The following is a 15,080-nucleotide window of genomic DNA, read 5'->3' on the forward strand; positions in this document are numbered from 1 at the left end:
AGAGAGAGAGAGACTCTTATAAATCATGATGGCTGGGTAATTAATGAATAATGATAATATTGATCCGACAGCTTACACAGGGAACCTCTGTGTATTAGATGAGTCAGGTTAACAGACCCGTCTAGTCCTCCCTCCCTTCTGTTGCTACAAGCAACGAAACTTGGCCTAGGGCCCCTCCCATATTATTGTGTCCCTGTAGTTTCCAGAAGATCTACAGAGATATGACGCCCGTTGCTTCCGCAGTAGGTTATAAAGCAACCATCATTTTTGTTTTTATTAGGGGTTTATGGTGAAATAATGATGTGAACCTGCCTTTGTTTGTATCCACATTGACATTAGCCGCGCAACCGAATCGCAACCATCCAAATGTTCAAAGAAACAGCCATGCGTCATGATATGTTAAGGAGATAGTGTTCCTATAGTTAGAACATTTTGGAGGTCATCATGGCAACCCTGAATGTTATTTTAATAATCCATGGTACAGTGTTGGCCTTCTTGAATCCTTACAACCTTTGAGTGAATGCTTGGCTACATATGGTTAATGGGAGTGGTCGACTTGCTGATGTGATCGTTCATCCCTGTATGCTGGAGGTGATTCCGTGATTCCACAATTTGGCAGCTGTCCATGCACCTGAGTGGAATAGCTGAAGAGACCAGAGGCTGGCCCTTGCTTCCCCATGCCGCCATTCAATTAAAGACATGATCATAATATATCAACAAGAACGTTATTTTTAGACCTGGGAATTCTCAGAGGGCTTTCCGAGTTCGTGTAGGCCATTAGCATATTTACTGTATTTGCTGTGTTGTATTTGAGTATTTGTGCTTCTTCAATCCCCATCGGCATTCTCTGGCCCTATCAGAGTGTGATACGTTAGCACACCTTGGGTAAGGAAGCCAAACAGCTGAGATTACAACCATCCCACAGATTATTGACACACTGTGCCCTCACTCTATTCCCTGTTTGGGGAGAAAAGGGGATGGGAAATATATTTTTTTTCTGGAATTGTGATCATAGTGCTGCATGCCCACAGGTGAAGTTGGTTCCAACAGGAAATATATATTCCACCCCAGAGGGCAGTCTACTCCATTCAAAAGAAACGTAGAGATAAGTTACATAGATACTTAGAACAGGGCTGAATCAGAAGGAACTTTAATCATCTGCTATGTCTCCGGACCGGAGGCAGGGTTAACAATATATCTACCGTATATCTATATATATATATTATATATATATATATATAATATATATATATATACATATTCTGATGCATTTCTGATGCATTTACTGGATACAGCGTTCATTTTATTCTGCCTCACTCTGCCACCATCCCCACTGGGGTGTGAGAGTAAAGAGAATGAATAAACTGTCAGAGTGGGAAGTTTTCTTGGTGGGCGGAGTCATGGTTGCCGCACCCTTTTGTCTGTTGTATTATTTGAGGGTGCAGAGTTATGCAGGGGATGGAGGGGTTGAACAGAGAAGATTGAGGTAAGAATGAGATACAACTATGACATATAGATATAATAATGGCATACACACACACACACACACACACACACACACACACGCACACGCACACGCATGCACACGCACACACACACACACACACACACACACACACACACACACACACACACACACACACACACACACACACACACACACACACACACACACACACACACACACACACACACACACACACACACATTTTGATTAAGCACATCCCCCATTTTAACTGCCCATTCATCTGCTAGTTACTTTAGGCAGCCCAGCTATATTTTATATTGTTAGAATAAGAGGTTACTGTATTAAATTCCATTTAGCTTGAATTTTTTGGAGATTTGTCTGCAGATATAATAGAAAAATAAAGCATCATCATTTTGACTATGTTTCTTATATCACAAACAAATAAGCTTTCATCATTATCAGTACAATAGCAATGAAGAAAAAATCATCCATCAAAATTTAATTTGCTATATTTTATGGAACAGGGAGTTTTTAGCCAATGGTGCATAATGCAAATAAAGGTACATGAGTTAAAGTCTCTGCAATATTGATAAAACACTGCTCTCTGGACACAATAAATGAGTGCACTGCCTGTTCATTTGATAAATAATGCATTGTTAAAATTGCCTACTGGCCATAAGCAATTTTTAAAAACCTATTCACCTTTGGGGGAAAAGCATATCCCTGTTTTACCCAAGTGGTTTTAACCCTTGGTCGTCGTTGTAAGTTATCAGGGTTGGTATTAATGTCCCTCCTTGTGATTGGCTGGCTAGTTGGTAGCTTCACTCTCCCTACTCAGCAACAATCGTTCAGTTCCAGTTTGTTTCATTTCAGTCGTATAAATGACTGCTTTGTCCTCTGGGTTCAGCATCCATTAGTATGTCTGCATTCGTGGGAGGCAGATAAGGGAAGGGACATCATCCTTGTTGCTGACCGGTTCCCCTAGGCCGACTGTAACATAATGGGGGCTTGTCGGTCTTCTAGCCCGATATCTTCAAGGCCAGATCGGCCTACCATCATCAACTTCAGGTCTACTCTTCATTCACCCCCTACCCTTCTCTGCCTTAGTGGCCCTCTAGACTGTTCCCTTTGAGGCCTTAATGGCCCTCTAGAGCCTTCCCTGTGAGAACTTGGTAGCCCACTAGACCCTTCCCTGTGAGACCTTGGTGGGCCACGAGACCCTTCCCTGCCTATGTGGCGCAGTAGACCACTCCCTGTCAGGCTTTGGTGTCACACTAGACCCTTCCCGACATAAATATCCCCTCACAGTCGTATTGTGGTGTTTCTGAGAGAGAGTCCTGAATCTAAATTAGGCTCTCTATTCAGATGCCAGATGCTTTTATCCAAAGTGAATAGAGTAGATATGCAGTACACATTGTCCAGGGATGGCTACTGGTAGATTGCAGACACTGGGGACACATGAATTCAATTATTTTAATCAAATCTTTAATTAAATAGTGTCACTGGTTTGGAAAACATGCTGGACAGTACAGTATGCATTTTGTCTAAAGGGCTTATACATAAGAATGCATCATATAATTGTTTTATTGCATGCATCGACAGAGTGTAGAATGTAAAATCCCAATCAAACGTTAATTGACCGTGACCTAGGCAAATGAAAGTGTTGTTTTGCCAAGTCTCGCATGAGAAACGCTATGGCAGTTTCAAACACGTCGACAATGTATAATGTACAAATAACTTCACGATTAAATGCTAAACATTGACAAAAACTCCATTATTAGCAATACAATTCCTATGCTTCCGAAATGGATGGTGAGATTTTTTACGATTTGGACGAAATCCCAATAGTTTGAGGGAATCAGAAATATGTGCGTGCGCAATAGATGACTTTCCATCGGATGGCGCTGTAGTCTTGCTTAAGCTTGAGGTAGAGATAAAGATTGCGTTCCTTTAGTGCCATCTCTTGGCGATATTAGGACGTAATACGTTTACACATCAAAACAAATCAGAATAACCACACAAACGGTCAACTTTATAAACCACTTGGTTATTGAAACATTAAAAAAATCCTTGATGTGTAAGGCTATTTATAAAATAATTGATCTCGACCTACTGCTGCCAAAAATCCGATAGGACGCACATGTAAGTGCAACACCCGTTAACGTTTAAAGCCAACCGAGTTCCTTCGAAATAAACCCTGAATTGAGATGGATAATACAAACCGATACCAAGATTTGTATGCCTACATAACCCTGTAAAGCTACCACCAAATAAACGGGGAACAATAAAACAATTGGGTTTATACTGACGCAATCCAGAAAGGTTGACAAATTGCTCACTGAGCACGTTTATTAGCCTACCCATGTGTTTTCAAATGTACTTAAAGTATCAGAGAGAAACAATAAAATATGTGAGCCCTTAGGTTGAAGCGTTTAACAACGTGCTGAGGTCACAATGGTGTAGGCCTACGGCGTGACGATCACACGCAAAGCCGCGTCGCCACAGACGAATGGGAAATAGCGCCACAGAACTGCAGCAGTAGAGATTTGAATGAAAGGTACGAGCTTAGGCTACAGGACTTGTAACGATTCATATCAGTGGTAGTTATAGACATGTTGCAAATGTATGTATCGATGTAGGCCTAGTTTAGGGGTCGGATATGCCTCCGATCTGTAGGTGTTATTGGTGTACTAAAGTGTATCCTTGAAAAGTCGCAAACTGGCGCAGCGCCCACAAATCACTTCGTCATACGTGGAACACATGATGAGTTACTGTATGCAGTGAATGGAGATGTTTACATAGATGTGCATCTAAGAAACTTCGTAATTATGCTTCGTTATCGGGTAGGCCAAATCTGTGTTGTTTTCTCTAGAAACGTAGTCTGTACTTTTTTAGTGGTTAATTTAAGATGTTTAACTGCCACATTATTCAGTTGATCAGACAGCCAGATAAATTAAAAGCCAATCAAAGAGGCTTGGGTAACACACATTTAGTTAAAGCAAGTAAAGTCCAGATCAAATTTAATTCAATCTTTCTAACTTTGGATGTTTCACTCGGGTGATAATTAAACCCTTCACTGTCGACCAATCTACTCGACCTGTTCTACTAAACGCAGTTTGTCACACTGTTGATAAAGTCAAGGACTTCTACACTTGACAGAGTCAAGAACAGTGTGTTGCACTCATTTCTCTCTCTCACTCACTCTCTCCCTCTCCCTTTCTCTCCCTCTCCCTTTCTCTCCCTCTCCCTTTCTCTCCCTGCCTCCCCTTGCAGATGCCGACGGACTCGAGTCCCACACTGAACTGAGGAGGGGATTTTAATAATTGTTCTGGTACACAGTGGCAGTACCAGCTTTTCTCTAAACCTAAACAAGCAATACAACTGGAATCATGGGGGCCACTGGATATGGCTACTACAGAGTCACTATCTTTATCTGCATGTTTATTGGATACTCGCTATACTTCTTCAACAGGAAGACCTTTTCCTTTGTCATGCCTTCTGTGATGGAGGAAATCGAACTTGACAAGGATGACCTGGGTATGACGTTGTTGTTTTTCTTCTTCTTAAAATAACAAAAAAAAAATTGTGGTATGTTAAGGTTCGTCAGTGCTTATTTCCTTGTTGTTTCTCAATATGATTTTAGGTTGATATCTGAGATCATGCATCCAATTGGCTATGGTGTTACATGGTTCATGTTTTCTTTGTGTGTCTGTGCACGTGCAGGCCTGATCACTAGCAGCCAGACAATGGCCTACGCCATCAGTAAGTTCATCAGTGGCGTCCTGTCGGACCGGATCAGTGCCCGCTGGCTCTTCTCCATTGGCCTCTTTGTGGTGGGGGGCATCAATGTGGTGTTCTCCTGGTCCTCCACAGTGGCCATGTTCTCCCTGCTGTGGTTCATCAATGGCCTGGGACAGGGCTGTGGCTGGCCCCCCTGTGGGAAGGTCCTCCGCAAGGTAGGCCTCAGAAAACTCTGGTTATATTCAACAACACGCAAGATGAGCAAAATCAGCTGGCTAAAGAAAAGTGCCCCTCTAGCGCCATTAGCACTTATTATTTATTAAGTCCTTTAGCAGACGTTTTTATCCAAAGTCACACTTTGAATTCAGATGCATGTGCAGAGTGGGGTTAGCATTATGCGCATCATGCACTAGGATGATTGCATGCAGGCATGCAGATATGGGGGATCGAACCCAGTAACTTTGGGCTGGGAGTCAAACACCTTAACCACTACGCTATCTTCCCCCGAGTTCGTAGAGCAACACTGTCTCTGTGTAGACACTTCCAGTGTGAGAACGTGCCTGGCCTGGTTCAGCCCAAAAGGACAAGGAGTAAAGGGAAAAGACTGAGAGATCTCTAACCGTCTGCAGCCGTCATCAGTCAGAGGAAATGTGCTACACACATGCGTATGTTGTTTATGATACTCCACTACTATGTGTTGGCATTGTCTTAGGTGTCGGAGGAAGGGTACACATTCCATCAGTTGGTTTTGGATACGGTTCAAAAATGGGAGGGGAGAATCCTACCCCCTGTTCTCAGACAGGTGGTAGGACTGTCCTGAGACAACTTTTTGGCCTGGAGGAGGTCCAGAGCAGATGATGGGCATGGATGGCAAAACAAAATGCATTGATTTTTCCCAGTACAATGTCATTTTATGGTCGCAATGGATTAACAAACACTGATATAATAGTGGCTGTGTATAGGTGTATAGGTAGACATTTTCTAGTGTAACTTTTTTATTTGCTTTTGGAATTGTTTTGAAGTCTATTGTCTTGATACTTTACATAATATACTTAAACAAATGTGTGGCTCTATGTGGTGTAAAAATAAATATCAAGCTAGCATATGTCATGGTGTTAATTTTCAAAAAGCTACATTTAGTCTTTTTACTCTAGTGACACATATTTCTAATCGTCCTTCTCTAGCACTACACCTTGCAGGGGGCCCCTAGAGAGGCTGTCAAAGCGTTAAAGTTTAAGTTTGGGGGAACAAAAATAGGCCTTGGCATGTGACCTGTGGGCCAGAGTGTAGCCTACAAGCAATGAGGATCAGATTACAGGAGGACACTTCTGGTTATAGCATCTTCAGCCAGAACAACTTAAATCAAAAGTTTCCCTCTCTGTGGCAGATGGTAGCAATCGTTGAGTCTATCTAGCCACCGTGGCCCCCATCATTTGAGGTCAAGCTTGCCTGGTTCCAGCACCTGAATCCCTACCCCCTTTGAATAAAATGTCTGCAATTCAGAGTATGGTGTCATTTGCTTGAGCTATCTTCAGGTCACATCAGCTCGGATAACCAGCATCTTGTAGGCAGGACTTGAAGAACATTTGCTGATGGAATCCGTGTCACCATAATGACAACACGGCTCGTCTAGAAGCGAAGGGTTCGGATTTTGCTGTTGAGGATGTTTTAAAAAACAAACTGAAATATTGGTTCTGAAATCAAAAACGGAGAAAAATGTTACTTGCGCAATCGTTATCTTCTTGGTGTTCAGTTGGGTTGAAGCGACCCCGGGCCCAGTCTCCGATGAAAAAAAAAAAAAAACTTAGACGGAAGAAACTTCAGACTGCATTATGCAATGAAACGCAATAGATATTCAGGATGATAATCAGGCCAGGGTCAGCCACCCATAGCAGGTGATTCAACCAGCGTGTGGTCAGCAGCCTGAATGCCAAGCTCAGAGTAGTCTCACGTTACTGGTGCCAGAGGGTTGTCAAAGGCCAGAATTATATCGACACTATTCTCAGGCATGCAACCAACTCAGCATAAAGTCACCACCATAAACCTGACCACAAGCACACTAGGTGCCTCATAAACGTCTCCTAATGACCTAATGTGTTGCAATTCTCCTAATGGTGACCTGAACACTTGAGTTTGGAGTCAATATTAATCTACCGACTTTGTTATTCTTAAGGGTCCAACTATTATAAACATTTTATTGAGTGAATTACAATTCAATGTGTATATATAAAAAGATCATAAGATTGCTTTAAAAAGGGTTGCTAGGATGTCCCAACCCCTACCCTGTATCTGAATTCATTCTAAGTCGCTTTGGATAAACGCACATGCCAAATGAAAAATAATGATATCTGATTACTGTAGCCTTACTGCCACCTAACAAAACTTGGTTGTAAACCATTTTTTTTTCTAACAAAGGGTTGCCACAAAAAAAATTGCCCCAACAAAAAATTGCCATAACAACCAACCCCTCTCCATGTGTGGTTTGCGTCCCAGTGGTTTGAGCCGTCCCAGTTCGGTACGTATTGGGCGGTGCTGTCCTGCAGCATGAACCTGGCCGGCAGCCTGGGCCCGCTCATGGCCACCGTGCTGCTGCAGTACTACGACTGGAGGACCATACTGTCTGCCTCCGGCGTCGTCTGCGCCGCCTTCTCGCTCGTGTGCATCGTGTTCGTCAAGAATGAGCCCACAGATGTGGGCCTGCCCGCCGTCGAAGCAGCGAAGAAAAAGGGAGCGAAGGGAGGTAGGGATACGAGGAAGGCCATTGCGCTCATTTTACTATGCAATATCTAACTTCATAACATGGAGACAGTTGCTGTGTCATTGGTAATTTGGAAAAACGTATGAATTGGGTAACAGTTGACCTATCGTTAGCTTACTATAGCTTACACAATCTATTTCTTCAGATTATTGCATTTCACTGTTTAATAAAACAACGTATAAGTGGGGTATGACATGCGTTGCCGGTCGTCACCATAATTCTTTCTGTTCTCCATTTTGAAAAGGAAACAACGAAAGCACACTGCGGGAGTTCCTGACGTCCCCATTCCTGTGGGTGCTGTCCCTGGGCTACATGGTGGTGTTTGGGGTGAAGACGGCTGCCACAGACTGGGGACAGCTGTTCCTCATACAGGAGAAGGGCCAATCAGTGCTCATGGGTCAGTTATTTTAGCTCATATCTTATTGGTCACGCCGTTATTTATATTTTAATCAGTGTGTTTGTTCTTTCGTTCTTATCGTTGTTTCGTTTATTTTTCTATATTCTATATTGACAATTTTCTTTTCGAGCTACTCAAAGAAATGTAACATAGACTCTATAAAATAGCTAAACATCGGTACAATTTGAAATATCATTATCTTTATCGTTAAAGTAAGAATATGTGCCGGTTAAAACATTAAAATAGGAAAAGCTTCTTACTGGTGTTTGTGTAGGCTGGCCGGGTGTTGGTTCTCTACGTCTCTGAGACTGTTGACTGGTTTGCCAACAGGCAGTTCCTACATGAGTGCCCTTGAGGTTGGGGGCTTCGTTGGCAGCCTGGCTTCGGGGCTCCTCTCTGACCGAGCCGTGGCCCGGGTGAGTGTACCGTACAGGGCTTGGCCGACCGTCCACACAGACGGCTGTTAGTCTCTGTATCGCACACAGCACTAGATCCTAAAGGGTTCTACCAACGAATCAATTGGAGCTCCGCCTCGTCCCTACAAATTGGCCTTCAAACTTTTAAATGGCTTACACATTTTCGGGTAATTCAAAGCGTGGCATTCGGTTGGATATCATGCATCACTATAAATGTTTGCACTTAATTTGATTGACATCATGAACCTTGTCAAGTCATGGCAGTACTTCCCCATCTGGGGGGACTGCTTAGTACCTGTCTCTTATCTTCACTCACACTCTGTATTAACTGTGTCTTCGGTGCAAATAGGAACTGCGATAATTGAGAAATGTCTTCTCCTGCACAATCTCAACTTTCCTCAAATTTTAATTCCATCTCGCCCTGCCTGACAGCAAGGTCTGGGCACCCACGGAAACCCCCGCCATGGCCTGCTCCTCTGCATGATGTCTGGCATGTTCGTGTCCATGTACCTCTTTAGGGTCACCGTCACAGCCGAGGTCCCTGAGGTACAGTAATTTCAGCACTCCAATTCATACCATCAGATTTACGTTAAAATCCCCATCACCATTATTCGTGGGGGGTCAATGAATGACCGCAAGTGTTTGGTGTTGTTTTTCAGGAGGCCCCTCTTTGGCTCCAAGCCCTTCACCCTATCTCAGTTTTGATTGGCCTGTCGGAGAAGGAGGTATGCTTGTGAGCTCCCCTGGTTAAAAGTACAGTACAGTACAGTTAACCACCAGTATACTTATCTTGGAAATTATGAGCGACAATTGACCCCTTTGTTGTAATTGATTGAATCCCTAACAGATATGGATCCTGTTCCTGGGTGCTTTGTTCGGATTCTCTTCTTATGGACCAATAGCTCTCTTCGGCGTAATAGCCAGTGAGAGTGCTCCGTCAAACTTCTGTGGAACGTCCCATGCTGTGGTAGCTCTAATGGCTAACGGTAAGCCGTCCTATTTCACCAATCATCCCGGGGAGCCTTTAACTAAAGGTGAATTACGGTACATGGCATGCTGATGACGGCAATTCACGACGAGCAGGTAGGGCCTGGGCTTGTTGCTCAAGGATGCTCAACGGTAGTTTGGGGACATTGGGGTGGTTTTCAGCCAGGGGCCGAACACTCAGTTTATGATGAAGACTTCCCAGTTATAGTTAATTCTACTAATATATTCTACATTTGCTTTGTTCCACAGTTGGTGCTTTTGTGGCCGGACTCCCGTTCAGTACCATTGCCAAAAATCACAGCTGGGACATGGCCTTCTGGGTAGCTGAGGTGGCGATGGCCGCAGCCACTGTCTGTTTCTTCCTTATGCGCAACATGCGTACCAAAATGGGACGGATTGCAGAGAAAATGGACTGATATTTTTCCTGGGTGCAATGTTTTCGACTCCCCACTCTGAAAGCAGAAGCTTGGACTGCTGACTGCAAAACTAATCCGGAAGAACCAACCACTGTATCTTTGGACGACTCATCCCAAGAAACCATTTCAGATCTTATCTTTGTATCAACAGACCTTGTATTCATTATGTTGACAAACTATTCAGTTCTAGATGTTAAATAACAGTTGCAATAGCCACGTGAAACAACTTACAATTTATAACCAATATAGCAACTGCAGGTTCCACTGTTGTACCAGTTGCTGGTTGTTTGATCACTTTATTAAAAAAAAAAGATGTAAACACCAAACAGAAGCTTATTTGGTGGACTTAATTCACTGAATGTATGCCATTCATTGCTTAGTACGCTTTCAGTGATACATTTTCTTGAAGTTACAGAATGTTTACTGGAGACTTAACTTTTTTTTATAACATCTACATACATGGGTTGATGGATGTTTGAGTATAAGACACTCCATACATACACATGTCATTCATTCTTTAAAAAAGAAATCTGAAAATAAGTTATTTTTGTACAGCACCGTATTGTATTAAAAACAAAAGTCAACAGAATCTATGTTTTGACCCTTCCTTTGTAACAATTTAGTAGATGGATGATTTGGAATGTCAAGAAGCGCTATATATTCACGTCAGCCATGCGGAAACATTGTGCTCTTAAGCAATTTCAAAATGATTTCGCTACCATGGTCTATCATAACCAATTTTCCATTGTAATGCATTCATTTCACTCACAACACATAAAAATGGGACAGGTATAAAATGCAATGTAAAATAAAAACATACAATTGCACACCTTTATATAGTCCATTTACTCTAGTTTGCATTTAATTTTCCGCAATGGATTGCAAAAAAGCATAGACTGACGACATTTTTTTTGTTTATTTATAACAATCACACAGAAGATACATCTATAAACAAGAAATTAAAGAAAACGTTCGCATATCCATGATACAGATACCTAAAAACCCACATTAATATCGCTAGTGCTGGTATGCATTAAACCGCTCAAGAGTGTACTTTTGTTTCTCGGCATTAACGAAGCCATTATTGGCCATGAGCATGTACCTCATTAGCTTAACTACTCTGAGAAGTCCTCGGTAAAAGTAAGGGTTTTATTGGGGTGGAGGGGGGTCCATTGTACGGATGGGTTAAGAAAACTGCACGTGTACAAGAGATAAGGAATAGGGATAAAAAGCTTAGAAACGCCCTAAAACACTGTATTTTCTCCTCATAAAACAATATTGACACGAAGCGTGTTGCCCTGCTGTGAGTATCAGCCCTACTGCCCTCGATACTTACAGTATACTGACCATTAAAAAAAGCATCTAATGGAATGTTATCCACTCAGGTAAGCGCTCCCGAGTTAACAATTAAGCTCACCCTGGAAATTATATACGTTTTTCAGACGGTAACTTGCCCCACACAACTAACCCCCCATCCCATCCCACCCAAAGAAAACCAATGGTGTCAAATTATTTGTACAAGTCATCCCACGGCGTCCAATTTGTGGATGTTGATCTTGAAACTTGTATTCTCGTCATCTAAAAAAAACAACAACTGAAAAGCTTGTGTCTCTCCCCTCCCCCCCCTTCCCACCCGTTTCTACAAATCACACTACTAAAAAAAACAGTATTTAGAAAATAGTTGGTAAAAATATTCCCCTGAATTGTACAAGAAAAGAAATAAAAGGAGGAACAGGGAGCGCTGGGTCAAACAAGTCCGGTGACGGCGAACCGCTACTCTGCATCTTCCTTCTTTTTGTCCTCGTCTGTAGATGGAGCCTGGACCGAAAAAGGAAAGGGATGAATATCAGCGTCAACGCCCAACATGGCAGAATGGTCGCATTGTCACTATCACATTTATAGTGAAAACGTCTCTAATTTTAGAGTTCCATTGTGGTCGTTTGGTGAACACCTAGCGTTAGCGCCACAGCTATGTGACCTCTGGGCCTCACCTCATCCTTGGCCTCGCCATTTTCCGCGGGGGCCTCTGCTTCCTCCTCTGGCTTGGGCTTCTCCACCTCCTTGGCCTTTTTGGGCTTGGCGGGGGCCTTCTGCAGGTAGTTAAAACAACATGGTGACGATATGGAACCGGTTGGTTCAGGGAAACTCATAGCAAATGCGGTTTGGTTGTTGATATGAAATACAATGAATTGAGATGTCCGGTGAAGATCTTACCTTTATCTTTTGCTTGGGCTCTGCTGTTACAACGGGTGCTGGGGCAGCTCTCTAAAATAAATAAATACAAGGTTACCTTTCACTTCAAGACGAATATAGAGCAGCATATATAAATAATTGGGTACAGAGATTTGTACTCACGTCCTTTAGTCTTGACGACGTCCTCCTGGCCTACAGAGAAACAAATAGATTTGAAATAAAAATGGTGAGTATAGCTCCCCCTGGAGGGGATACACAAAAATATGTGAAATTTGACAAAAATAAAACAACCAACCAACACAACGAAATGAAACTTACCGAATCACCGGCTTCAGCTTCATCATTCTGTAAAGAGAATAAGAGTATTAGCAATGGGCGTAAACGCATTTGGGTTAACTCCAATATGCATCGAAGTCATTTAATCAAATTATCCATTAATGAAATAATGTGTCCGTGGTTATTTAGAAGAGCATTGTAACATTGAATGAGGCGTGGCAAGCGTCTACCACGCCTCCTTGCGGCCCATTCGCTGGCATTACGAGGATCTCCAAACATCCACAGTCCGCCCCCACCCCCACCGAGTCAGCTAGAATAATACATGTTCCCGCCATCCATTTGAAATTGTAAACTCCGAGATGCCCCCGAATGGATAGCAGAAAACACGACAACCCCCAGCAACAAGAGTGGCGCTGTGATGTTGAACGATCGCCATTGCATAACCTGCAACTGGCAGGCATGAGCCAAGAATAAATCGAGAAGACAATAAGGAAGACGGCGAATGCTATAATAAACACATTCCACCAATGCTATGAGAAACGTGCATTTAATCACGATTGCGAAATAATTGCGTCTCATTGTTTATTTCTAAGTGTGGCATTACGGAAGTAGGAATATCGTCCGAGGGCGTCTCTTTCTAAGCGGGAAGACATAAAGAGACATGGCCAGTTCGAATAAGCCATGGCAATCTTCCGAAATGCCATGATTCATAGCCCGACGTTACCGTATCTCAGTACGATCTTAATCACGCTTTCGATCAAATTTTCACCAGTAAACTTCAGAATGGCGGAAACAACAGATAAAAATGCAACGGTCGATACGTCTTAACTTTCTCTGCACATTTACGACCAAACGACAAAGAAAAAAACTCTGGCATTGGGGGGGAAATGTTTTTTCCCCATTGAAATATGCTCGTTGCAATCATGATGTTGAACCCAAATAAATACAGCTGAACCTTAAGAAACATTTCAACAGATTTAATCACTGCACGGAAATATAAAACTCGATCCTGCCACTTTAAAAACCAAACCAGTGGATACGTTCAAAACTACTTGCTGCAAGCGCCAAGACGTTGCCATTCTCGCAGTAGAAAACAATGCACACGAATGGATTCATGCACAACACCAGGCAAACAGTTAAACGCAATTTGAGAAACTGTTCATAAATGTTATTCAGTGCATGCATGAAAGAAAATATAATTTTACTCACTTTCATCCTCCTTTTCGGCATGGTTGATTTGTTGTGGTTTGGAGCGGGAAAAAGCGGCGAAATGTATTTAGATACAGCCGAAGATAGAGTAGGAAATACTGTTTAGGATTCTAACTAAGGTCTATTACAGCGAAGCGAGACGATAATGTTCCATTGGAACAAAAACTAGCTCAAACCGGATTGGATTCTCCCCCTCCCTCCCTATTCAAATCATTACAGAGCCGACCTGATGGACAGGACACTCCCCGCCCCTGGTGGCAATTGATTGGCTTAAACGGTCGTCAACAACACGATTTCAAATCTTAGCCATTACCTGTGTGGGCAAATTTCAATGCCAATCAAAAATATGTAGGTTATTTGTCTTTCCTCCATCATATGCCGCCAAGTCAAAATGGGTGGCTGTTAGAAATTAGAAAACAGACTTTGGCGCTTCGACTTTAGGAATCTAAAATACTGAGTTGCCTGGGTTTTCCCTCCAAAAATAAATGCAATAAAAGGCTTCAGTCTTTCATCATTTTATTATAATCATCATTTTACAAAAGATTACCTTAGCATTACGTATATTGGCATCAGCCCTTAAGAGGGGCGTGTGCTCGTCAAGCCAGAGCTTTAAAGCCTACACAAGCTGGGGGAAATGGCGACATATTATCCGTATATTAGGTCTTGGACCCGCTCTTCTCCTTTGCACATAGTGTTTACATCAATTACTTGCTCTTAAAGGATCATTCAATCATTTAGACAACAATTAAACAGTCTTTCTGTCGATTTATTTAATACGAATCGTGGCAGAGCTCCTGATGAAGTATGGCGACGTTAGTTCCCCGATGGCAAGGGGCATGTCCTTGAGCAGACGGGAACACGCCTGCCGATATCCGAGTCATTTCTCGTGTCGCAGCCATTCTTACTAAAAAACCCTTCTAATATGAAATGCTCCCGGTTAAATTTGCTCCCGTCTTATGCATTATGTATCTCGCCTAATGTTACCATATATACTATTCCGAAAAAATAACGTGGGGAAGTACGGTTACATTTCACAGGTCCGCTGAATACTATCCGCGATCTTCGATGACTTCTGTATTCTACCATATAGTAATCGCCGTGTTTGCAGAAGGGTTACGAAGGCAGGATCTCCTTTGTTTTTGCTACGGCTACGCCAAACGTAACAGAACAATTAAACTAAATATCTTATATCAAACCAGCCTCCTTGTGGAATCTCTGT

General features: G+C 42.5%; 2 protein-coding genes across 3 annotated transcripts; one reads left to right on the plus strand and one right to left on the minus strand.

Annotated features, from left to right (window-relative positions):
- The first annotated feature begins 3,918 nt into the window (after nucleotides 1-3,918).
- On the plus strand, nucleotides 3,919-11,544 carry slc37a4b (solute carrier family 37 member 4b). 2 transcript variants are annotated; one of them, XM_056594459.1, is made up of 10 exons: nucleotides 3,919-4,025; nucleotides 4,742-5,005; nucleotides 5,192-5,424; nucleotides 7,703-7,949; nucleotides 8,212-8,364; nucleotides 8,695-8,780; nucleotides 9,213-9,326; nucleotides 9,440-9,505; nucleotides 9,628-9,766; nucleotides 10,017-11,544. In XM_056594459.1, exons 2-10 carry the CDS (start codon nucleotides 4,858-4,860, stop codon nucleotides 10,181-10,183), a joined length of 1,353 nt encoding a protein of 450 aa, XP_056450434.1. In that variant the 5' UTR covers nucleotides 3,919-4,025; nucleotides 4,742-4,857; the 3' UTR covers nucleotides 10,184-11,544. The 2 variants fall into 2 exon arrangements, with proteins under 2 accessions (XP_056450434.1, XP_056450435.1); XM_056594460.1 differs by having other exon boundaries at nucleotides 4,010-4,311.
- Nucleotides 11,501-14,065, minus strand: hmgn1b (high mobility group nucleosome binding domain 1b). The gene is made up of 6 exons (XM_056594461.1): nucleotides 13,862-14,065; nucleotides 12,695-12,721; nucleotides 12,539-12,568; nucleotides 12,398-12,448; nucleotides 12,175-12,273; nucleotides 11,501-12,001 (listed from the first exon to the last, which is right to left on the minus strand). Exons 1-6 carry the CDS (start codon nucleotides 13,880-13,882, stop codon nucleotides 11,957-11,959), a joined length of 273 nt encoding a protein of 90 aa, XP_056450436.1. The 5' UTR covers nucleotides 13,883-14,065; the 3' UTR covers nucleotides 11,501-11,956.
- Nucleotides 14,066-15,080: the final 1,015 nt, after the last annotated feature.

Source organism: Gadus chalcogrammus, chromosome 7, assembly GCF_026213295.1.
Source record: "Gadus chalcogrammus isolate NIFS_2021 chromosome 7, NIFS_Gcha_1.0, whole genome shotgun sequence".
NCBI classification, from domain to species: Eukaryota; Metazoa; Chordata; class Actinopteri; order Gadiformes; family Gadidae; genus Gadus; species Gadus chalcogrammus.

What these genes read in the sequence shown, in the direction of transcription:
- slc37a4b (XM_056594459.1), top strand. Translation starts at nt 4,858, where the DNA reads ATGGGGGCCACTGGATATGGCTACTACAGAGTCACTATCTTTATCTGC. An exon ending in GTGGGAAGGTCCTCCGCAAG is followed by an intron (nt 5,425 to 7,702) that starts GTAGGCCTCAGA and finishes TTTGCGTCCCAG; the next exon opens with TGGTTTGAGCCGTCCCAGTT. An exon ending in GGTAGCTCTAATGGCTAACG is followed by an intron (nt 9,767 to 10,016) that starts GTAAGCCGTCCT and finishes TTTGTTCCACAG; the next exon opens with TTGGTGCTTTTGTGGCCGGA.
- hmgn1b (XM_056594461.1), bottom strand. Translation starts at nt 13,882, where the DNA reads ATGCCGAAAAGGAGGATGAAA. An exon ending in TGCCGAAAAGGAGGATGAAA is followed by an intron (nt 12,722 to 13,861) that starts GTGAGTAAAATT and finishes TTCTCTTTACAG; the next exon opens with AATGATGAAGCTGAAGCCGG. An exon ending in AAGCTGAAGCCGGTGATTCG is followed by an intron (nt 12,569 to 12,694) that starts GTAAGTTTCATT and finishes GTTTCTCTGTAG; the next exon opens with GCCAGGAGGACGTCGTCAAG.